This window comes from Lasiosphaeria miniovina, assembly GCF_030549165.1.
Source record: "Lasiosphaeria miniovina strain SMH2392-1A chromosome Unknown B0T26scaffold_2, whole genome shotgun sequence".
NCBI classification, from domain to species: Eukaryota; Fungi; Ascomycota; class Sordariomycetes; order Sordariales; family Lasiosphaeriaceae; genus Lasiosphaeria; species Lasiosphaeria miniovina.
This window is the reverse complement of record NW_026848221.1, coordinates 1,526,541-1,550,018: the sequence shown is the minus strand read 5'-3', so window position 1 is coordinate 1,550,018 and position 23,478 is coordinate 1,526,541. Positions and strand designations below refer to the sequence as shown.

Genomic DNA, 23,478 nt, shown 5'->3' with positions numbered 1-23,478 from the left:
GAGAAAAGGGAAGAAACACAAGCGGCTTACATCACTTTATCTTACCTTGCCTAGAATTCAGGGGGTTTCTTTTTTTCTTTCCGGTTTTATTCCAAGGGATATACCCAGCGAAGGAGAGTCAGCGAGTGACATAAAAGCGAGAGAGATGAAATAACAAGATATTCACAAGGGCTTTTTGAGAATGGATCGGAAAGGAACAGGTCGGAAAGGAAAGGAAAGGAAAGGAAAGGAGCTCGGGAAAGGAACGGAAGGGGTGTTTTTATTTTACTTTTAAATAGAAGATATTTCCGGCATCCCTAATAATTATCCATCCATCACCCTATTACTACCTACCTAGACAAAAAGGCTTTGCTTTTCGCGCTTTCTTCTTTTTTTCTTTTATCCTGCCAGTCTTTGGTCTGGACTTTCTACTGTTGTTGTCGGGCTGGTTTATTGCATGTGGATGGGTGGGTGACAGGATTTCCGTTTCCATGCAGAGCGTACGATGCGACGGACGCAAACGAGGTCTCGTGGCTCGTCTTCCTTTCTCTTCTTCATTTTACTTCTCACTAGTCTTTCAGCTCTCTTCCACGCTCTCTCATATCCTTTGTAATTTCCCTTGGTTTCGTTTTGTGAGACTTGGCTTCTTGAGCAATGAATAACTAACGATCGATGTGTGTGTATATATCTCCTTCTCTTTCTGTCCAATATTTTTATTTTCTATCTTCCATGTCGTGTGTAACAACAACATCAACATTACGAGGGATGGGATATATATATAAATACTGTACTATATGTATATTTGCCATCCCGTGGTGGATTGGGCTGTTGTTCGGGCGTGTGACTAACTAAAAAAGCCCGACGGAGAAGAGGATCTTGAGTACTCTCTAAGGAAAGAAAAGAACAACTTTCGAGCGTAGCGAGCAGCCCGCCGCAGGGGCCCCCGGAGGGCCGCCAGAGGCAAGAGAGAAAGAAAAGGCCATTCAGCTATCCCTCTCTAGAGTTAGGTATCATATTTTACCCCTTTCTTAATACGTTCGAGGTTGCCATTGAAGCTGCCATCCTAGTAGCCAGCCTTTTCTAAACAAAGATTTAATCACCTCTCTTGGACAGTTTAAGTGAGTCGTGGACAGTATTGTGACCTGTTTCCAGAACGGCCGGTTCGTAATCAAGTCACTGTAGGGGCGCATTAAAGTTATATATCCGTCTCCTGAAGAAATACAAAAAACATGTCATTTTGAACAGATCACTTTCCTCCACTACCACTCCACAGCACAACTTACAACCAAAAGCCACTCCGCACACGACGACACCGTCACTGTCAATGTCACGCCTCCTCGACGGACGTAGGTAAACAATCCAGACACGGACAGCACATCCACATCCATTATATCAATACGCATATCAATATGCAATCCATTCAATTCCATTCCATTCCAGTCCATGCACTGCCCCCCGGGGCCCTTCTTAATACATACCAAAAAATAAATCTAACCTACCTACCCCCTGCTGCCGAGTCTATGTAATCTAGGTAGCTACATCCCTCCCCATACGCGCATCTGCCTACTAATAGGTAATGATACAATAATATACAAAGTCGAAGAAGGAGAAGAAGAAAAAGGCAAAGGAAATACATAAAACTTGCCCCATACACAATGTTCCTCTCTCGCGAGTAAGCAAGAAAGAAAGAAGCTGACAGGCAAGCAGGCAGGCGAACAGGCAGGCAGGCGAACAGGCAGGCAGGCGAACAGGCAGGCAGGCGAACAGGCAGGCGGCAGGCAGGTAGGAGTGAAATACCGCAAGACGCAAAAAGAAACAAAAAAACCCAAGACTTGGATCTCTGTCACGTCTGTTACTGTACTTGGTCCTCTGCCTCGTCGCGGTATTCCCAAACCACAAAACACAGTCAAGCCAAATTTACTCACGCAGACACACACACAAACACAAAGACCGTGGCATCGCCAAACCACCCATTCTTCTCTCCTTCGCCATGCAAGTAGTTAGGAGAGGCGTACACGCACTAGGAATAGAGATTAGCCACACATGAAATAGGGAGAGCCTAGGTCTTTGGTCAAGTCTAACGCATTGGCCGTTGCGTGTCTTCAGTCAAAGTCGGACTCGGGTCTGCGCTTTGGGAGCGAGACGGGGTAGTACACGCGGTTGCCGATGCCGCAAGTTAGTGCAGACGAAAACTGCTCGGCCGATAAGCGCTTGGGTTTGAGGGAACAGACAGGTTGCTGGCCCCCCTGGAAGGCGTGATCCAAGACTCGCGCATTGTCTGCACTTTTGCATGCCTTCCCTCTCCCGGCAGAAAGGGCAAAGTGCGCGCAAAGCAGGCCCCAGTCCTTAGGCGGACTTCTTGCGCCGCGGGAGCCCCTGCTCCCTCCGCGTCTTGATGTCGCCCTCTGCCAGCCACCTGCTCGCCTTGATGAGCTGCACGACGTTGATGAACTGCTTCAGTAGCATGATGGGGAAGCTGATGGAGGCAATAATCCACGGCACGGTCGAGTCCTGAACAGCGGGGGGGGGGGGCTGGTTAGCGTGACAGATCAAGTCAACGCGAGGGAGAACACACCATCTTGTTTGCGCGGGCCAGCTCGAGGGCGCCGGCGCTGTAGGGGCTGGCGTAGATCTGGCCGACGACGGAGGGGTTGACCTCGCCGCCCTTAATGATGGCCGAGGCGGCGCTGTCCGAGACCTGGTGCAGCAGGCCCGGGGAGAGCAGGGGGCTCGAGAAGGAGAGCAGGTAGAGGGCGATGAAGAAGACCTCATTGAGGGCGCAGAACCAGAACAGCACGGTGCGGTTGGTGTAGTAGAGATTAAGAATCCAGCTGCGTGTCTTGTCGACGTTCTTGTGGCTCTGGTTCTGGCCGCCCAGGCTGAGCGTCGCGTACATGTGCGTGTAGTGGCTGGCCATGTCGAGCGAGATGAGCAGCTGGAAGACGATGCTCCAGCGCGGGAAGGCCGAGGCTAGAAAGCACAGTAGGCAGCTCGTCGTGGCGCGGTCCGTGATCATGTCGAGCACGGCCCCGAACTTGGTGCTCTGCTCGAGCAGCCGCGCAAAGTAGCCGTCGAGGGCGTCGAGCAGACACGACACGCTGTACAGGATCGAGCATGTGCGGGGGTGCAGCGGCATGAAGTAGAGCGATGCGATAGCCAGCACGATTCTCGAGAAGCCTAGGCGCATGGGCATGGTCAGAGCAGGTAGGCGCAAAGTAGGGGTTCTGGTTCATACCAATGAGGTTTGGCACAAACAGGAAGATGTTCTCGTGCGGGTAGTCGTCGTCGGCGTCTTCGGGGGTGTCCTTGGTAGCTATCGAGTGTGCCTCGCTGCTGCCGTTCCCGATGACGACTTGGGAGTCGGTGCTGGCAGCCTTGGTTGCCAAGGCTACCTGCCGCCTTGTTTTCGCCCCAGACATGGTGTCGCTCTGCTGTCTTCAGCTTCAATTGAGTGTGTCGTCGAGGCCGAGGTGCGTGTGTGATGTTGGAAGAACGGCGGTCGTGGACTTGGTGCGAGGGCCGGAGGATGCCAGGAGCGGCGGTCGAGGGATGAAATCCGAGGGATCCGGTCAGCAAACGCAGCACCCGCCGCAAAAAAAAAAAGTATTTGGAACAATAAAAGTGACGACGCGTTCGGCTCCAAGAGACCTGGGAATAGATGCGAGAGCAGTATAACGATATTCAACGATAGAAATGAAGTAAAATACAGGTTGATAGGTCGGTTTAGAGGGTTCGGCCTGGGTGGCAGCTAGGGAGCGTGCGTTGGTGTGGTGGTGCTTGCTCGCTGAAGTCGGCCTGCGGATATTCGAAGCTTCCCAACACGGCCAAACAAGACAGCGGCTCGAGGTGGGCCGATAACCGATTACGATGACGTCCCACATGGTCCGTGCGTATCGTGGATTTGATCTCGCTCAGGCCATGCATGCTGAAGGCCACGCTGAAGGTCACGCTGAAGACGTGTCACCAAACGTAGCTGCTTTACATCCTTACCGAGAAAATCGAGCGACTCTCAGCGCGTTACAAATGGCAAAATGGCGCAACTATCGGCTACAAATATGAAGCAAAATTGCAATATCGTCACATTTAGCATGACAGGCATGGACATTTCAAGGCCGCAATTGTCGACGACTGATCGAGGTTGAGGTGAGTTGCCAACTCTCGTGATCAATCAACTTCAACATTAACCAGCCTGAACATAGTACTTCGTACCTTCAGACATTTATCTACCTAAGGCACCGAACCTTACTTGATACCATCGACTCTGCAAAGACTGCCCTTCAAGTGGGATCTGATACTTGATTAATTACAGGAAAAGGGGCAATTACAGACTGCCAGTCCTCAATACCACCCCCCCTTTCCCTTTCCCTTTCCCTTTGGGCCATGCTCGTGGTCGTGCTCCCCCGGGGACGGGGCGGTCAGGTTCGCTTTTGCCAGGCCCTTGAAGGTGTCGATGAGCACGTCGTAGGCCGGGTGGACGGTGAAGTTGTCGAACCACAGCAGCGCCGCGCCCTGGCCGGGGAACGTGTCTGGAACCCAGCTGAACGGATCATAAAAGTCCCACAGCGTGATGCCGACGCACTTCGGCACGCGCACGCACGCCGTGGCCACGGCCCGGTACGAGTCGGCCTGCCACGCCAGGTTGGTCGCGTTGACGGGCATCTCGATGCGCACGTCGAGCTCGGTGAAGGCCACCTCGGCCACGCCCAGCGCCGTGAAGGCGTTCATGGTGTCGACGTGGTCCTGCGCTGTTGGATGTACATCGGCGTGTAGGTGCGCCTGCATGCCCACCCCGTCGATGCGCACGCCGGCGTCGCGCAGCATCTTGACCAGCCGCAGCGCCCCCGCCGTCTTGACCGACCCCGGCCGCTCGATGCCGTAGTCGTTGTAGTACAGCTTGGCCCCCGGGTCCGCCTTCGCCGCCGCCTGGAACGCCAGCTTGATGTATTCCTCGCCCAACACGTTGTAGAAGAGCGACTTGCGGTACGTGCCGTCCTCATCGAGCGCCTCGTTGACCACGTCCCACGCGTGGCACCGGCCCTTCCAGTGGCTCGCCACGTTGGCCACGTGGCGCGTGATGGCGGCCCGCAGCGTGTCGGGCGTCCACGTCGTGTTCTCGACCCACGGCGCCAGCTGGTTGTGCCACACGAGCGCGTGGCACCGCAGCGTCTTGCCCGTCGCCGCCGCCAGCCCCGCCACCACCTCGCCCTCGGTGTAATTGAACACGCCCGCCTCGGGCTCCGTGAACAGCCACTTCATGCCGTTGGTCGGCGTCGTCTGCCCAAACTCGCGCGGGTTGGTCAGGATGGCCGAGTACGTCGCATACGTCGCCGGGAACGGCGCCCGCTCCCGCTGCCCCGGCGTGTCCGTCGCCGCCCCAAAGTACTGCAGCCCGGCCTTCTTGGCGTAGTAGTCGAGCTGCCCGGCCACCAGCAGTGGCGCCGTCAGCACCACCGCCGCGAGCGACGAGCCTGGCAACCGCATGTCGAGGCGAGACAAGGCAAGGTTGGTGTTGGTCTCTTTCTGGCTTGGAAGCTGGCGGGAGCAGGTAGGTACGCAAGGTAGGTAGCTCGACAGAAAGAAACGGGGATGAGAGATGCAGAACCCGGCCTATTTATTTAATTAGATCCTAGGCACCAGAAATAAACAATACCAAAACATTAACTCGTGTCTAATCTTCCAAACGACCATGCACCCGGTTCCGCGGACACGGGCCCAGGCGGGCATCCCCATATTGACATTACCCGGGCGAGAGGGGGCGGGCACCAATATCGACGCAGGTCCGGCTCCGCAACCGAAATCGAAATAGGGGCGGGCGGGCGGACGGACTGCCGGACGGGAAGGGGGGAAATGAATTATCAGACGAGGAGAAACGCTTGTCCCGGGACGGACATAGTCCAAAAGGGAATGGTAGCCTCTTGGTCCTCTTCAGCCGAACCAGTAAACCGAAATAACTAAGAGCGAGAGAAAAAAAAAGTTGCGCGCCCGAGGGTATATTCGCGTCTTGTTGATGCGTCATCGCGTTGCGTTCGGCTAAAGTCGTGCGTCCGTCCGGCTGCGTCCCCTCTTTCCCCCGCCCCCGGCACGCCGGGCCGGGCCACTTCGGCCACGGCTAGCTTGTCGCTCGCTCGGTCACGTAGCTACCTACCTGCCTAGGAAGTTCTAGCTCTAACTCTCGTCTTGTCCTATCTGGGTTGGATGGAGGGATGGATGGATGGCTTCCGCCCAAGTTCGAAGCTGACAGGTTCTGCTCACCTCACCTCACCTCATCTCTGTATACTTGGGTACGCCGGTGGGCTAATTAGGAGAGGGAGTCGAGATATGTCCTCCCATGTATTCAGTCCCTATTACCTTACCTACGTACCTATTCCCTAATCACCATTCATTGCTACGATGTGTTGGGTTGTTGGATGTCACGGCCCGGTCAAAAAGCAGCTACGTAATATGCCCATCCCCCCCAAGAGGCATGAGTACCTACCTACCACCCACTCCTATCTGTGTCGGCGGGTCTATCTATCTAGAGATTGGGTGTAAGTAAGTAACTAAGCCAACGAACGAACGAACAAACGGCCTGTGTTTCCATCGACCACGTTGCTGCTCCACTCCACTGGGAAAGGACGGCAGAGAGAGCTCATATAGACACCTACCATCTTTGATGGTAGGTAGCTTGTGCGTGTGACGGATGTCATTCAAATAACTATTTTGTTTTGGGACTGAGATTTATCAGACCGACCTTCTCGCAGATTTATTTCGAGATAACGGCACAGCCCCCCCCCCCAGCCCCCCCCCGGGAACTATTAATCCCGACGGAACGAGCGGGGTTTTGGCATCCAACTACACCGGGGGTGTCTCTCTGCCCCTGGACTAATAGACTAGATAGAACGAGAAAAAGAACAAGTACGGCCTTGCCATTCATTGATCTGTCTTTCTCTAACCCTCGTTTCCTTGTTGCGGTTTTCCCTACCTACCTACCTTACCTAGGGTATGTTCCTTTTTTTTTTTGTGCTGAGGAAACACTGGGAAGGCAAACGACGACGTTCCAAGCAACCTCGAGCGAAGAAAAGACATAGAGGCCCGTGATATTAGTTACTTACACGGACCAGAACACAACCAACTCGTTAAAGTCGCCGATCTATAGTTCGTCGACGGGCCTTAGGTCGCCAGGAACAAGTCTCTGCCGCATGTTCCACGCGCGGGCCAAGGGCTCATCTCCAGCGCGAGTGTTGCCCTGGAGGACCAAGACGTGGCCGAGCATGAAAGTCACGCGCGCGAGTTCAGGCGCGTAGTAATGGCCTCGGCTGAAGACGCGCGACGCCTGGTCCAGAAGCACGCTGTGAAAGTCGTCAACACTGTTGTTCTCCACTTCAACTCTCTTATCAAGAAAGGAGAACTTACACAGTGTGTTCGTAGTCTCCGAAGCGCAGGTAATGCATGGACAGGTTATAGCAGGCTTTGGCAGTGAGGTGGTGGTTGTCGCCAATGCTGGACCTCAGCTGCAGGAGAGCCCGCTGGTGGTAGACGAAGCTCTCTTCGAGACGGCCCTGGCTTTGGTGGACGCTGCCGAGGGAGTAGAGCAGTTCCCCAGTCCTGTGGGAGAAAAAAAATATCAGCACGCGTCAATAGAAAAGTGAAGAGAAGAAAAAAGGCTCGCACAAACCTAGAACTCTCCTTGTCATCGCGACCAAACGCGAGCTCGCGATCACGAAGAGCACTGAGGAGAAGCTCACTGGCTTCTTCATAGGCCCCCTCGTGCCAACGCACAAGCGCCAGGCCGCGCAGAGGGTTGAACAGCTGCAGCCTTTTGAAGCCTGGCAGCTGCTCTCTTATGGAGATGGACTTCTCGAACATCTCTGCCGCCTTGGTGAAGATGCCGCACGCCATTAGCGCTCTCCTATACTCACTGTATCCGGCCGCGAGCTTGTTGTTGAGCTTGCCGTCCTTGGCAAGCGTAGCTTCTCGAAACGCAACATTTTCTTCCTGGTGGTATAGAGCTGTTTCTGTTTCGTTCATTTCCAGGCCAATAGAGGACCGAGTGCCGTGGAGCTCGGCCCGGATGAACGACAGATCCTCGAGAGAAACCTCGGTGAGCTTGAATCCGGTTTTGATGAAGTCGAGACATTCCCTGGGGTTCGACCGCTCAAGGTGGTACCTTTATAGGAAGCAGGCGTTGTAAGCATATATTGTCTACCAGCCTAGGTAGTGATTTGAGAGCTCAAAATGTTGGGGTTTAATGAGATTATGAGTCACACATACCAGGCTCCTTCGGCCAGTAACCAAACAAAATCAACCGTGGCCGTCCTTTGCTGTTTGCTCTTGTCGAAGTCGTTGAATATTTGGCGCAACCGCACCACGTGTGGTATCACTCGCTCGCATTGGGTCCACCTATCAACCTGATCGAATGCGGGGTATCCTGTTCGAGGTGTAGTGACGAAAGGCCATACAGAGGATACAAGACGAACGGTGGCTTGGAATACCGAACAAACAAGGTCGTCGGTTTTCAGGAGCTGAGACCGGATCACGTCTTGGACCATCCTATGGATCGACAGCTCGTTTTGGTCCGTGTTTCGGTGGATAATCGATGATTGGGTCAAAGTTGACAAATCCCGGAGGAATGCTGGTTTTGTTTGTGGGAAGCTTTCCAGCGATGAGTCTTGCGGTGCTGTGGTGAGGATTTCCTCGACAATCGAGTCGGGATCTAGAAGAGCCACGACAGACAGAATCTGCCTGGCGCCGGGGTTGAAGCCATTAAAAGCCCATACCGAGCTTAGAGTGAGGCCATATCCATGCAGCGTCCCGACTCTCAGCTCGTGCAGCTCGGTCCTTTCCTCTTCCTGACAATAGATCTCGAGAAACTCGGCAAGTGACAGGTTGCGCCGACGTATTATTCCTGCCATTTGTACGATGGCCAAGGGATAGCAATTCAGCTTTTGCACAACATCCATCGAGAGTTGTTCTGACGACTCCCTCCCCTCTTGCCGAGACAATTTTCGAAGAAGGATCGCAGCCTCGCTTTGGCCGAGAGCATCCAGCTCGATCCCCACGTTGCCGAAGAACATGTCGCTCTTTGACATTGGATCCCGACTAGTCACAAGGACCGAGCCTTGTCCGTCTCTCGGCCAAAAGCCACCATCAAGAAGCTCCTCGGGCTTGTCGGCGTTATCAAACACAATGAGCCACCTGGCGTGTTTGTTGTCCCCGGAGGGGCTCGGAGCTGATGACTTGAGAGGATCAGCCAGCCAAGCCTTCACAATCTCGCGGCTGGCAACTTGGTCGTCAGCCGATTCCTTGCTTTCAAGGCCGAGCTCAATGGCAATACGCGCAAAGCCAGCCGAGAGTGTGTCTGTTTGGTCTGCCTGAAGCCAAAAGATTGCGTCGTACGAGTCCCGCTTCGAGAAGATGTATTCAACTGCTAACTGGGTCTTGCCGATGCCTCCGAGGCCATGTATCACGAATGCTTTGGGCTGCTTGGTCCGATTGTTCTGGCCACCACTGGGCTGTTCTGGAGGCAAGGCTTCGTGAATGAGCTGCAGCTCCTCACTACGGCCTCGGAAATCTGGATTTTTCGACGTGTGCGGCCTGGTGTAGCAACACGGGAGGTTGATCTTTCAGGGTCGCCTTGGGCCCACCATCTCGTGGCTGAAGTTGGACTTGAGAGAGTTTTGAGGGGAAGCCGAGAGTGCATTGGTGGATTCGCGGCGAGGCGAAGCAGATGAAGACCAGTTCATGGGGCTCGTGCCAGGCCGGTTCGAGCCTAAGTCTTTCTCGAAGATCAGAATGGCACCTGGTGCCCACGCCGTAGAGAATACTGGCTGATCCGAAAGTGGGAAACCTACCCTGAACGATAGCAAATTCCGAGTCCACCATGCTAGTTTTTGATCTAAGGCTCGATACGGCTACACCGCCTGTATTTCCTAGTCAAGGTCAATACCCACGCAAATTCTAAAGTCTGTTGGCATAACGCAACACATACTCTTAATCTTGAACACCTGCTTAATTCTCTTGCTGGTAGTAGACAAAGTGTTGCGTAGGAAATTAGATATCCGAAGATGGATGACAGAGTCTGCAAGATCAAAGAACTTGGTGAGTTCAATGTCAATTGCCGCTAAGTTTTCCTCTGGTGCTGAAGTTTTTGCCAACGAGTCTGGCACGAGCTAACTCTAGTTGTTAAGGAAAGGTCATACTCAAGATGCTAAATAGGTATGGTAGCTAGGAGTAACCAACCACTGCTTTTTTGGAAAACCAGAACTGTGATCGGAGTTTCGTAGACACAGTCTCATAACAGCTCAGGATAGGGATCTTCAGCTTCAGCTCCTCAAACTGCCAAGAAGTGTAGGCAAGAGCTGAAAGGTCGGACTTGGAGAAGGCCTTCTTGGGGTTTGCCATAAGATCTGATCGAAGTACCAGGGACAGGAGCTTCCCCGAGTCATCGCTTGAGTCCTTAAAATGAGGAGTGGCCAGGAAGACGATTCCAGACACCAATTCGATTATGTCTCGGAAGCGATTGAACTGCTGAGTAGCTCTCCAGAGCATCTTGGGGTTAATCGAGTCAGCAGATAATTATAGAAGAATGTTATAGAGTCCGAGCGTATACACAACTGCTTGAGTGCCCAACCGCTGAGGGAATGGCATATGAAGATGATGGGGCGACGGCTCGCCTAAAAACGAAGCAGTTGTTTTAGTTTCCCTAAAAGGAAACGCAGATTTCTAGATATGGCGGAACGAACTTTTGCCAACTGATGGAAGTCGCAGACTGCTTCCAACAAATCACCCGCCCGAGTCGACAGTGACTGCCATCCTCCAATCTCATCAAGACGGACTGCCAAGTCGAAGCCTAAAATGTTGGAATTATTTAGCGCCAAGGCCGACACGAGTGACTGCCAGGTTTCAGTTCCATCAGGGCTTGAATGGACAGTGACACCATGAATGAAGATTACCATCCCCCACCCCCCACCCGATCACCCCTTTTACACCAAAACACTACATCTTTGAACAACGACTACGTAGTCAATTATGAAGCTATTCACAAGCTAATGACGGATTTGGTTAGCTGCATGCATATATTTTAAGCTTAATATGGATTTGTCAGCCCATGGGCCCTACAAATGTCTTTGGCGCCTCGCAAATGAAGCGTAATTTAACTTGTGTTCTCTTGTCCCTACCTATGAGTGTGTATTATATTGTACTGCCACAATGCCTACCTACACCGAAGACGACATGGCGAATGCCTACCTAGATGTAACGGATAACAAGCTTTCTATTCGTCAGGCTGCTCAAAAGCACGGCGTACCGTACACAACACTGAACAACCGGCTCAACGGCATCCCGGCCAAAGAAGAGAGCGTTCAAACACCCCCTAGGCTTACAGAGCCTCAAGAAAAGCGGCTCGTGGAGTGGATCATCAAGCAAGAGAGCCTCGGCTATGTGCCTTCCTATTCACAGGTTTCTAGCATGGCTGAGAGGCTCTGCAAATCAGTAGGCGATTTAGAGCCTATTGGAAAAAACTGGATTACTGGCTTTAAAGCCCGGAATCCCGCTATTCAAAGCAAAGTAGGCAAAAGAATGGAAGCGGCTCGCTTCAACGGCTTTACTCCTAAGGCTGTCAACTGGTATTTTGACATCAGGGAGAAAGAATACGGCTAGATCAGTCCTCGGCTTACCTTCAATGTCGATAAGGCCGGTATTATGGCGGGCTTTGGTAAGAAAACAACGCCTATTGTCTCTTCCTATGTTAATGCTATATAGGGCTTGATTCATTGGTCCTAGGGACCTCAGAGACGAAGAAAACCTTCCTAAAAAGCGACTAAGGCTGCGGCTGGTCTACTATGATTGAATGCATCGGTGCTACGGGTACTCTACTTAATCCGGGCATTATTTTTAAAGGAAAAGACCTTCAGACCTCTTGGTTTGAGCAGGAGATGGAGAAAATTGCGCCCTGGCGCTTCGTTACCACTGAAAAGGGGTGGTCTGACAACCAAATAGCGATCAGGTGGCTTGAGGACATATTTCTTCCACAAACTGACGCCCTACTGGAATACCCCTTTGAAGCCCGGCTTATTATTCTCGATGGCCACGGTAGCCACACAACTGTAAGAGACAAGTCCCGTACCCTCTTTGGCCCAGTTATCTCATAGTATATATATAGGATGAGTTTATGACAATGTGCTTCCTGAACAACGTATATCTATGCTTTCTTCCGGCCCACAGCTCTCACGGCATACAGCCGCTTGACAACGGACCGTTCAATGCGGCCAAGGCTTACTATAGACGTGAGCTAGCTAAATTGGCGAGTCTAACTGACTCAGCACCAGTGGACAAGATCAACTTTATTCGCTGCTATAAAGTTGCTAGGGAGGAAGCATTCACGGAAAAGACCATCAAATCATCATTCCGAACGACTGGTAACTGGCCTATTAGTAGGCAGAAAGCCCTGAGGCACCCAGAAATACAGCAAGACAAAGAAAAGACCCCCGATCCCCCGGTACTTACCGGGACCCCTAACACCCCGACTACAGGGCGTCAGGTCAAGGATTTGGGCAAAGGAAGCAGTCCAGGTACAAGATGGAAATTTGAGAAAGCGGCTCGGGCCGTTGAAAAGCTTCAAATGGAGCTTATTATCAAGCAGACTCGCATAGAGGTGCTTGAGGCTGAGCTGGAAAGGCTGAAGCCGAAAAAACGACGCAAAATTCCCAATCCAAATAAGCGATTTATGGATTTGGGTACTATTTTACAAGGCGGTGAGCTTCCCGCAGAGCCCCAAATTGAGGCTGAAGCAGAGCCGCAACCCGAAGAGGTTGAAGATGAAGAGGATGACGAAGATGAAGAAGATGAAGAGGTTTTGCCGGTAAGACTGACCCGATCTGGCCGTGTAACGCAAATTCCGGCTGGCTATTATAATTGAGCATGTAATTAGCTACACTTTGATATATTTGGTATACGGATAGCTTCAAAATTGACTGCGTAGTCGTTGTTCAAAGATATAGTGTTTTGGTGTAAAGGGGTGATCGGGTGGGGGGTGGGGGATGGTATACTTTGCTCGGATCAACGTATTAGCTACTGCGCAACAAGACTGGCGGACAGCCTTACTCAAGTCCTGATGGCTCGACATGAGTCGATCCAGGGAGTCTTTGGAGCCTCTTCGACGAAGCCATTTCTACAAAGCCCTTGATCTCAGACGTGATACTTGTTGTTGGTTTGTAAGCGCTTGAGTCCCGAAAAGAGTGAAACTCACGAGGTGGGGCCACAGCAAACTGCACGGGCAGGAGGCCCCGCTGGCGGCGGTGGTGGTTGTGGTTGGGGGTAGAGCCGAGCTGAGCCACAGCATTGCAGCCTAGCCGTTGCTAAATCTAGGGAGTGGGATTGCCCGATAATTAGTTGCCGTCGTGGGTCTGCCTGCCTTATTGCCCGCTCTAGACTTGGGAACGTTGTTGTCGGGTGCTCGGAGGAGGGGTACAAGGTCGCATTTTTCTTGACCGAAAAGGTTTTGGCGAGCCGCAGAAGGATGCGTAAGGTAATTTAGGTATTGAAAAGGCGGGGGAAGGAACGCAGGACGGGATGGAGATAAAACCGCCTTTCGCTCCACGACGGGTTTCTCATCGGTGGTCAACCCTGTGATCAAGAGTCACGGTTTTAGTCAAGGGTATCACACACCTGCTTATCTATCTCTGTGAGTAGTGCCACGCCCTCTTCTCCACAGTGCCGATCTGCACACTCTCAAGGCTGCCGTATGACCCGTCCTCCCTTTTGCGGGGTCCTTCAAATGGAAGATAGAGCCCGGGACCGACGAACCATGGACCGTACTACAATTAGGTATTGAGTGGTAGAATCTTCCCCCCACAGTTGGTGAGCGCCAGCAAGTATTGGCAAAGAAAACAAGAAAAAAAGAAAAACAGAAAGAACACGGACCACAGCCAACAGGTACGACGACTTTGGGAACGCTGCCTGTTCAGGTGTAGCTGTTCTGTCAAAGACTGCCCACTTACTAATTACACTGGAAAATCCAAGCCTCATCGGCACCAAACACAGCATAGCCATAATGGCTTCTCTAGCAGAACGTTTTCAGCCCTGGAAACATATTGGTAGGCTCTTGAACTTCAGACCTCGCCTCGCTTGCTGTTAATTGCTCAAGTACCAATGTTCATTGATCAATAGAAAAGTTAATCCGTGGACCAAAGGAAGATTGGCCGGCTTTTGGGCCGTCTTCTACCATCAAGGCAGAAATCAAGCTGAATGCGGTCTACAAGTGAGTGCCAAAGGAAACGTTTCGTTCAGCAGCAAGCGCGGGAAGCTGCCTACCTTAGCTAGGTTGGCCGTCGCCTCATCCAGTATCGGCATACCCCTACACTCTCATGCCCTACCCAAACGTCCTGACATTCGCGTCTCTTAAAAGGAAAAGTGATCCTGCCATCGCCAAATCGCCATCTACCGCACGGACACCCTTCAAATGACTGTCTGGGTTGTTAGCTTCGTGCGGGTGAGGCAGCAGATCCATGCAGGTTGTATCACATGGAGAGGTCGATTTGGGGAGGGGGGATCTTGTTTTGACTTCAGTCGAAGTACAAGAGCGCTCGAACCTCGATACTTTCTCGAGGGCCGTCGGGATCATTGGCTTGTGTAGGTAGTTGGAACGATGCATGCGGCACGCCTGAAATATTGCTTTAGAAACGTCTCTTAGCCTTTCTAAAGGGGGGAAGGGGGGGTTCATCATTTTATTTATTTACCTGGCTTTCCTGAAGAATCGCATTGCCGAAACACCCACAGCTCCGAGGGAAGCTGTTCGCTCAGATAGTACCATCGCTGATTTGCATTGAAATGGACCATCAAATTCTCTCTCGCGGTAGATGGATCGAAGACCGTATCGTGCTCGCGGAGATCCGATGAGTCAACTGATGAAGCATCGCACAACGCGAGAGGCCACTCTCGGACTGGGCCTTTGAGAGGTTTCCAGACGCTTGACCGGCGTCAGAATATATATGGCTTGTTGAAAGAGTGGATAATTACCAGATGAAAACGTACTTGAGGTACATGAAGTTCCCTTCAGCAAGGCGGCTAGCCTTCTCCGGGTCGTTTAGCGATCTTATGAGCAAGCGCACTGCCTCGGGTGAAGCATCTTAAGATCATGATGGTGAGAATTAGGTCGAGCCGAGAGGTGCCACTGTCAACATTGAACTAACCGATATGAGCTTGCAGTGCAGGCTGGTTGTTGACCTCGAAGTTAACTTCTAGGAAGGGGAAGTCCGGATGTCGACGTCGGATCTGCGCTTCAGTAAGCAATTGATGATCACCAAAAAGAATCCCGAGCTAGTCTATAGAATAACTAGGAATAGATAATTACCTGGACATCAAAAACCTGAACTGCCGCCGCTTCGGTATACTTGAGCAGGCATGCAGCTACCTCTTGGCAGTAGACATGTTCAATCTTGCTGCTATCCCTGAACTCGTCGTATGCCAAACTGGTTTGCATATCTAGCACCGCAAATCCATTCAGGTCAAAGGTGAAGTCTTGTTCATGGCCCCTGATGTTCTTGACGAGCAAATTATCAATCTTTTCCGGCACGGCATTAGAAATGGGAATTTCATCGCTCCGAAACTCAAGATTGTATGTTTTGATGGCATCATACAGATCGTCATTTTTTAGGAACCTAATCGATGTGTGGATTCCGGAAGCTCCTGCTTTGGCCGCCATCTCGACTGCTTGCTGACGTCTTGAGCACCTAATTATCCTTTGGCAGGTAGATGGAATGCTTTTTCCGTATATGCCAGGGTTGGCAGTCGAGAAACGATAGGTGCCTGTATAGATCTTGTGTACAGCAAGTCGAGGTGGTTTCCGTGCGTGAGTGGTAATTTGGTCTTGAAGGGTCCGTCCTTGTGACCCGTCCAAACCTGCGCTGGTGGGCAGGCAATAAGTAGTTACGGTAGGTAGGTAATTACCATCGGATTCTGGAATTATTATCTTCCGGTCCTCGGTTGTTTTTTAACCAACATGTAGATATATTTTAAACCCGAATCTGCGGGGATTTAGTACAATCTTTTCTTTTGACTTTCTAAGCGCTCTATATTAATTAACAGAGCCCAGGTTAAATTCTTTTGGCTGTTTCTTTTTCGGGTGGTGCTTGTTAGCTCGACTTCTTGACTTATGCCAGCCACCCACTCACTCAATTAACAAAGTTTATATAGTAGGTAGGCACCATACCTACCCTAGCTTTGAGCCACAACTCTGGCGTTCGACCTCTGAGCATCTCAGCCACATTATCTAGCGTTCTAAGGCCATGGGGCGAATCTTGTCAAGTCCTCGCCTTATCTTGCCACTATCCCAAAGGAGAATAAGAATGGAAAGGAGCAACATAGGCACAGCAACCAGTGTCCAGACCCAATAACCCTTCTTTTCTTCTTCAAATTGCAAGAAGTTCATGCCGAAAATGGAAGTTGAAAATGACAATGGAACATATGTAGACGCCAGAAGGGTTAGTTTGAAGACCCTACCAGATAGGGCGATTCCACTTCTGGCTTCTAAAATGTTCGCATTATTCATGATTGTTGTCAAGGCTCCCTCGCATCGCTTCTGCAACAAGACGTTCCGGGCAACCAGGTACTCAAAATCCTGTTCGGTGCGCGCTAACGCATTCAAAGCCTTGGTCGTTTGGCTTTGTGGCCATTCCAGCTGGTCCCGGTTTTTGATGAAAGCCAGAACTTCGGACATTTTATGCGATTGCGCTTCTAGAACTCTGCGGTAGTGCAGCAGTTTGGTTTGAGCGCGGGAAATTGCCATTGGGTCCATATCGAGCAAGTCCGTATCCGTGTCGTCGAGTCTTGCAGAGATGACATTCAGGAGTGTAATCTCGGACGTGGACACAAATGAGAAGAGTTCGGTCAGCGCGTAGACTGGGTTCCGACTTATTGTAGCAGGATGTAGTGATCTCCCGTAACATGTCGACAGCAGGTTGGCACTTTGGTGCACCGAATCTCTTGCAATCGATCTTGACGGGGCGGTGGCAATGCGTTGGCTAGGAATTTGATGGTCCTTGAATGGTATGTTTGGTTTAAAGAGAATCGTGGGGTGAAAATAAGTGTGGAATCCAGAGCGTGACGACTCAAACCATGGACCTTCGGGGCTCTGGCTCAAATCACTTCCACAATCGAACCATATAACGGCTAACAATTAGTATCAACCCAGTTAGTGCTTGGTAGAGATGCAGACGAGAGGAATTAGGTAACTGACCGATCCATCTCTCGGAAGCCTTATTGATTCGTGATACGTAAACTGTAACCTTTTGCTCGACACTAAAAAGCTGCTCGTCGTGAACGGTAAATCCTCGCACAACCGAGTTCCCACATTCCCAACCATGTCCAATTCGCAAATTATGCAGATATGTGTCCATCTTGGCGGAAGCGTTGGCGCGTGTTGTGGGCATATTGGAGTGGTCGGCGTTGGCCTGAGTTCCAACCGATATCAAGGGCATTTGGAAAATCGTCCGCTGAGAGGAAGGCAACACGAACGACATGTTCTGTTGCTTCTCAGCACCACGGACTAGAAAGGACAGGTGTCGATGATAAAACTCCGGGTCTATGTTGTACTGGGATCCCAGTTCGTTGAGCCATTGCGGTGATGGGTAACCTCTCAAGATCAGCAGGCAATTGTCTTCCGAAGTTGAATGGTGGTTGCCATTTCGAGAACCAAGAGCGAGTATGCTTGCAGATGCCGGAAGGTCTGGCCGGAGCTCATACAGCCACGCAAAGTCACGGGTCTTCCGTTCTATGGAGCTGTGTGTGAAGGTTTCGTGATGGGTTGACTCGTAAGGCTCCCATAGGAATCGAGCGAGGTTATCGAAGTGCTGCCCGGAGTACAGCGAATTGCTGATAGAAGTCTCCGAGTGATCGCGCACTCTTTCAGCATATTCCTGGGGATTAAGTGCTTCAATTCTTTTCAGCTACTTGGCTTCTTCTAATATATGGAATTGAATGAGGCTGAAGAGAAACGCAAACAACTAACAAGAGAAGGTACTGTGGCCTTTGCGTGTCTGATGATCTTTGCCATCCGTGCAAGTGGATAACTCTTCAATTCCATGATTACTAGAACGGCCACTTTGCGGCGGTGGTGATCTAGATTGACTCATTAAAGATTTAAACCCCAGCTGGGTCGAGAATGTGATTAGACCGAGTAATAATAGATCCCGTTGTTCGAACAGTAGGTGCAAGGAGCACTACCTAGAATACCAAGGTACCCTACCTAGGTAGGTAGGTAGGTACTTATGGATGGTTAGGCATGTTAGGTAGGTTAGCTTTAGTGCAATCTGACCTCTGGAACACGCCTAGATATCCTCCATGTAAAGAGGAGGTAGGTAGGTATGCACCTTGGGGCACGTAGGAGGAAGCGAAGGTGGTTGAAGGCGACAAAGACTAGGGCAGTGGACTGTTCTTCTAAAAAACACTAAAAGTATTTGTGCTTAGAATCAAAACAATGTGAAAGTCGATCCATGTCAAGATAAAAATGACCCCAAAAACAAGAGAGGGGTCGAATGCACTGTCGCCTGTCCACTGTCTAGTACTGATACAACCTAGCCGACTGGCGCTGATGGCTAATCACGTTGCATGGTTGCGTCGGGCGGGTATGGTCTGTGTCTACTTTCAACCACTGCGCCCGCATCCACTGGCAACCTAGCTGCTAGTTTCCTCTCTTCCAATGATGTGCATCTACAACCTACAATGGGCGCTGGTGGCGCAGTACTGACGTTCAACGCCCTATTAGCGAGCTGGATTCGAATAATCCGCATATGTGTGAAGCCAGGCTCCAGGCGCATGCGGGGTCGATTACGTACAGCGTAATGATGCCTAACAAGGCTGTGAGAACGGCGAGGTTGTACGGTATGTACAATACAGCACATCTAAGAGGTTACGAAACGTACCGGGCAGCAGGGCATGGTGAGAACCATGAACGGGCTAGTGCTCCCACTTTCCGAGGAGCAAAGCGGATTGAGAGCCTCTCCGAACATCAATGCCGTCTGCAATGCGCAAACCATCCCGAAGCCGCCGATATCAGAGGACAGCTTGATGATAGAATGTGGCCGCAAGTTTGAGTTCTTATTTGGGCTGTCCACTACCAACAGTCTAAGGGCAAGGCGTTCTACAATGACGACGAAGGTGACATGTCGGTCAATACCGTCCAGGACAGGGGTCATGGTGTAAGTAAGTGGACGCGTCAACGACGTAAGACGTGACCGTCTCTGTTTCGAACCAATGATATTGCGTGCCAACAACCCACATATGCTGGTCAAAAAGTGACTAGCAAATACGGAGTACTATGGAATGGGACACCAGCATCACCCCCAAAACCTTAATCATCACGCAGCGTCGATGACAACCTACCTTGACCCACTCCACAAAAAATTGAACCATAACCTAGGTTGACTGGATCCGGCATGGCGCATCTATCTGTCCCGTGCCCAGGCGCCGAGTCGTTTCCGCTGGCCGAGATACTCCCGAACGCCGAACCAGACGATGACGCGATTGTTTTAGCGCCTGACTAAGCCTCGCAAGTCAGCCACTTCCGCGAAGAACTCCGCTTCTGCGAGACTGATGGGCAGCGATATGACCTATGCGTACAGAAACGAGATGATTTGCTTGACCAAGACACGGGATTACAGATCTTAGTCGCTGCCTGCGAGCATGTCATGTCGATTGAGTGCCCCGAGTACAGGCGGCGGAAGCAGACTAAGAACCGAGACTCCCACTCGGCCCAGCCGTTGCCGGCAAATACGGAGGATGATGCAGCGCAGTGGCATCGTTTTTGGGGGGTTGCCTCGGACGGATCCAGGCGTCTCTCTGCTCTGAGGGAGGTGGTGCGCTGCTGGGGTCGAGACGTTGTCCAGCACTACCAGTGGGCTTCCAAGGGAGAGAAATACTGGAACCAACTTCGCACCACAGCGCGGAGAGTCCCTGTGTGGGAAGAAGCTGTGGTTGGTCTGAACTGGTCGATGCTCCTGCGGTCTAAGCATGTCCGGCGACAGCCCGTAAAGGCTTTGGTCAACCCGATCGAACAGACTGATCTAGACAGTCTTAGGGCTTGGTCACGCGAAGATTCATTTCCCTGCCAAAGGCTGGCTGTAAAAGACTTGCCGTATGCCTTTGGGTTCGATAAATATGGTCTCATGGTCCGCAAGGAATTTGCTGTCGACCTCCCCGACCCCGACGGTACGGGAACTACGGAGATCATCACAAGGATGTCGGGGCAGAGCGATACCGCCATGAACAGACAAGCACTGACAGCATCAGAATCCGGTCATACGGATACGGGCGATATTGCAGCTGAAGTCACCAATATCTTCCTTGCTGAGACTGTCGATGGCGCAACACCCGCCAGCCATGACCAATTCTTTGGCTCTGCAGAGGTCACGTCCGCAACGACTCAAGAGGCTCTTCACTTCCCAGATAACTCTAACAATACGAATACCACTCTTGACAAGCCTGCTGGAATGGCACTCCGTGCACGCAAAGAGTTGTCCTATCAGGAGCCCTCAGGTGGTAGAAGAACATCCAAGTCCAAACAAGCCCAGCTTTCTTCAGCCAAGCCCCCACAGATCCCACCACGATGTTGCCCAGAGGAGGTCCCATCAATATTCCTGTCAGCCCTAGACAAACTGGCTGTGTTCGGGCCAGAGGCAGTAGAGCAATTCTCGCCTTTTCTTACGCAACTCTGCCACTCACATCTCCAGCTTCTCGCGACAGGGACATCAACCATTGCCCATGCCCAAAAACTGACCGCGACGGGGAACCAAGACGTCCTAAACGCGGCAACGTCCTCTGGTGCTGATCACCCTATCCGTCGGCGCGCCGCTTCACTGCCAGATATCACTCAACCTGTATCAAAACGGCCGCGGCTTGACGCGACTCCATCATTCCTACCTCTATTCCTTTCTACACCCATGGCGGGACCAGATGTTGCTGGAGATCGGCCGACGCACGATCGCATAACAGATGATACCTACCGGAGACAGGTCCTCGCTGAGCTGCGGGAGAAATCTAGCCAGCACATGCCATCAGCAGACTCCCACGGCAAGGAAACCGACCAACTTATTCACAGCCTACTAGAAAAGGTCGAGCAACCGAACACGGAGAGCGGGTCTAGTTGAGGCCTTATTCTGCACCGGTAATGAAGCATCAAGACTGGCCGAGTCTGGATCTCTGCATGACGCCCTGATAATCACTAAAGGGCAACAACAATTCCAATGGAGTAAGGGCGACCGACCGATTATTCAGCTCTTCCGGCGTATGGGTGGTCTTGACAAGTCAGTCTCCGTACAAATACCGTCTCGCAAGGCCAAAACCAAGTCATTCGAAGTCCGGAACCTACGTGAGGTCCGGAATCGGTTCCTCGACCAGAACAACACAGGTGACCCGTGGAACATTCTAGATCTACAAAGCCCCCTGCCGCAGTCTATTCTACCAAACTTCCTAACTGGGGAGAACTGCCAACTTCTCCTTCAAGTTCGCAATACGGCCCTGATGGAAAATAGCGCCGAAAGGGTAGTGGCATCCACGCAGCAATGGAGCGAGTGGAAGAACGTGCTAGAATGGGCCCTATTATCGGAGGGGGGCCATAATACGGCGCCACATATGGACAGCCACGGCTTTGCTACGTGGATCACAGTCCAGGAAGGGTCAATTGGCTTCGGCTGGATGTCATTCCCACCAGAGGAGGAGCGGAATTTGTGGACGGCCGACCCGTCCTACACCGGTGGCCGATGGAGATATGTTGTCCTCAAGCCAGGCCAGTCTGTCTTCTTCGTGCCAGGCACGATTCACTTTGTTTTCCGCACGCGCGAGCGACAGACTTTGGCTCTTGGTGGCCACATTCTCCAGTGGTCGGACATCAAGCGATGGATGCAAGTCGTGCTCGCTGAGATGAGGAACCCGGCCACTACTAACGAGCACATGAAGCGGAGCGCGCCGAAGCTGGTCCGTGTCGTGGCGAAGGTCGTCGCAGCCAGAGTGGCGGATGGGGAAGCAGAGCTACTCGGCGGTGAGGCTGCAGTCAGGCAGTTCTTCGCGCTTGTAAAGGTAAAGACTGCCATGTGGACGTTTTGAGACAAGAGTGCTAATTAATCGGTTTAGGAATCCGATCAAAGACCAAGGCGCCCCCTGCCCAATGGTAGAAGCGGCGGTAATGAACACTGGCCCCGCCCTTTTGTCCATGCAGAATTACCGTGATTGAGCTCGTATCTCAGTTGAAGATAGCTTTTCACGGCCCCCAGCCTGGTCGGTCTCGCCCCAGAGCTGTCATCCTAGAGGCATAATTACTGTATGGCCCTACATAGACGTTAGCACCCCGGCCAAGCCTATATTTCGGGCATGTGTCAACTTCCCTAGTAAGACGGGAAAGAGCGTCGAATGGGGGCTTCCCTAACTTTTTACAGGTACCAAATGTCGGACCAGTGCCGTTCAGTTGTTTGACCTTTTGCTGTACCGCGGCAAATGCGTAGGTAACTAAGTTCAATTTAGCATGTGCATGGTGAAAGACGTGTAACTTCGTGATAGATATAACTGTGAAAGTTCTTCCTTGAGCAGACGAAATACAATATTTTAAATGTAAGGTAAGTCCACGAGCTACAGAAGAAAGTTTCTCGCATTTAGGAAACGGCACTAACTAAAGATGAAAGCTAGGTAGGTATTTATTGCAACAAATATTATCTACTAGTGGTTCTGCCAGCGAGTCGCATAATTTTATTGTTAATATCTTGGTCACTCCTTTAAACTCCTGGCGACAAGGCCGTTCAGACTTTCCGTTATGGGACACACAAAACACGATAGTGCTTCTCGTCAACCCCCTAGCGCGTTTTCGGTTGTGTCCCCGTCTCTCGGCGCCGCTCAACGCTACGCCGATCAGGGGTTCAGGGGCCGGGATAACAAGGGGGTTATTTATTTACGCCCTTTTTACCTAATGTAATTTAGTACGGTTTCTTCTCTTGGCCCGCCGCCCACTCTCCCCCTGATCAGACGCCGGCATCGCTCTTTACCTTCTTTTTCGGACCTTTCTAGAAATAAGGTCTTTTAGCACGTAGTAGTCCTTCTTTCTTTGCCGTATTTGAATACCCGGCTGTGGCTATCTGTGCCTGTACTCTGAAAGGCTCGTTCGCCTTACAGTTGCTTTTGTTGTGTTGTCATGTCTTTCACCGCTTCAACGCCATCGCTAATAGCAGGGCAAAGAAATCCTCCCTTGAACATTGTGTCATCGGGGGCCCGGGGATAAATGCCAGCGATTTCTAGCGTCTCGCCCAGTTCGGCGTATAACGGTGCTTATACAAGCTTCGTACCCGGCGGGACTACACCGTTAGTCATATCCACGCTTAAGGTTGTGGCACAGGCCCGCCAAAATTATATGGGTTTTACTACTGCAAACCAATTGAGAATAACAGTTAAGGGAAAACTGGTCTCATATTAGCATGTCTAGGTAGCTTGGAGAAATTCTCGTAATTACCGGTTAGATACTGTTATTAGCCTTGGACGAGTTCT

The 23,478-nt window shown here is 51.5% G+C and overlaps 7 protein-coding genes across 7 annotated transcripts; 2 read left to right on the top strand and 5 right to left on the bottom strand.

Annotated features, from left to right (window-relative positions):
- Positions 1–1,843: 1,843 nt before the first annotated feature.
- B0T26DRAFT_119333 (CDP-alcohol phosphatidyltransferase-domain-containing protein) lies at positions 1,844–3,550 on the bottom strand. The gene is made up of 4 exons (XM_060433321.1): positions 3,215–3,550; positions 2,555–3,156; positions 2,062–2,490; positions 1,844–1,999 (listed from the first exon to the last, which is right to left on the bottom strand). The coding sequence occupies exons 1-3, from the start codon at positions 3,396–3,398 to the stop codon at positions 2,326–2,328; spliced, it is 951 nt and encodes a 316-aa protein (XP_060300019.1). The 5' UTR covers positions 3,399–3,550; the 3' UTR covers positions 1,844–1,999; positions 2,062–2,325.
- A 671-nt stretch (positions 3,551–4,221) lies between these two features.
- B0T26DRAFT_737939 (glycoside hydrolase superfamily) lies at positions 4,222–5,460 on the bottom strand (the record flags this gene model as incomplete). The annotated part of the gene is made up of 2 exons (XM_060443526.1): positions 4,222–4,267; positions 4,388–5,460. The coding sequence occupies 2 exons, from the start codon at positions 5,458–5,460 to the stop codon at positions 4,222–4,224; spliced, it is 1,119 nt and encodes a 372-aa protein (XP_060300018.1).
- Positions 5,461–7,108: 1,648 nt separating this feature from the next.
- Positions 7,109–10,506, bottom strand: B0T26DRAFT_868521 (P-loop containing nucleoside triphosphate hydrolase protein; the record flags this gene model as incomplete). The annotated part of the gene is made up of 6 exons (XM_060447867.1): positions 7,109–7,307; positions 7,372–7,563; positions 7,634–8,125; positions 8,230–8,366; positions 8,460–9,529; positions 10,257–10,506. 6 exons carry the CDS (start codon positions 10,504–10,506, stop codon positions 7,109–7,111), a joined length of 2,340 nt encoding a protein of 779 aa, XP_060300017.1.
- A 3,757-nt stretch (positions 10,507–14,263) lies between these two features.
- Positions 14,264–15,847, bottom strand: B0T26DRAFT_119283 (uncharacterized protein). The gene is made up of 5 exons (XM_060433320.1): positions 15,308–15,847; positions 15,147–15,228; positions 14,989–15,082; positions 14,694–14,923; positions 14,264–14,617 (listed from the first exon to the last, which is right to left on the bottom strand). Exons 1-5 carry the CDS (start codon positions 15,656–15,658, stop codon positions 14,520–14,522), a joined length of 855 nt encoding a protein of 284 aa, XP_060300016.1. The 5' UTR covers positions 15,659–15,847; the 3' UTR covers positions 14,264–14,519.
- A 139-nt stretch (positions 15,848–15,986) lies between these two features.
- B0T26DRAFT_693284 (uncharacterized protein) lies at positions 15,987–18,449 on the bottom strand. Its single transcript, XM_060441194.1, has 3 exons — positions 17,963–18,449; positions 17,192–17,884; positions 15,987–17,124 (listed from the first exon to the last, which is right to left on the bottom strand). Exons 1-3 carry the CDS (start codon positions 18,084–18,086, stop codon positions 16,226–16,228), a joined length of 1,716 nt encoding a protein of 571 aa, XP_060300015.1. The 5' UTR covers positions 18,087–18,449; the 3' UTR covers positions 15,987–16,225.
- A 1,113-nt stretch (positions 18,450–19,562) lies between these two features.
- On the top strand, positions 19,563–20,054 carry B0T26DRAFT_611811 (uncharacterized protein; the record flags this gene model as incomplete). The annotated part of the gene is made up of 1 exon (XM_060435909.1): positions 19,563–20,054. A coding segment is annotated over one exon (492 nt), but the record flags the coding sequence as incomplete, so codon positions are not given.
- A 1,045-nt stretch (positions 20,055–21,099) lies between these two features.
- On the top strand, positions 21,100–22,546 carry B0T26DRAFT_809657 (uncharacterized protein). Its single transcript, XM_060447258.1, has 2 exons — positions 21,100–22,026; positions 22,081–22,546. The coding sequence occupies exons 1-2, from the start codon at positions 21,238–21,240 to the stop codon at positions 22,174–22,176; spliced, it is 885 nt and encodes a 294-aa protein (XP_060300013.1). The 5' UTR covers positions 21,100–21,237; the 3' UTR covers positions 22,177–22,546.
- Positions 22,547–23,478: the final 932 nt, after the last annotated feature.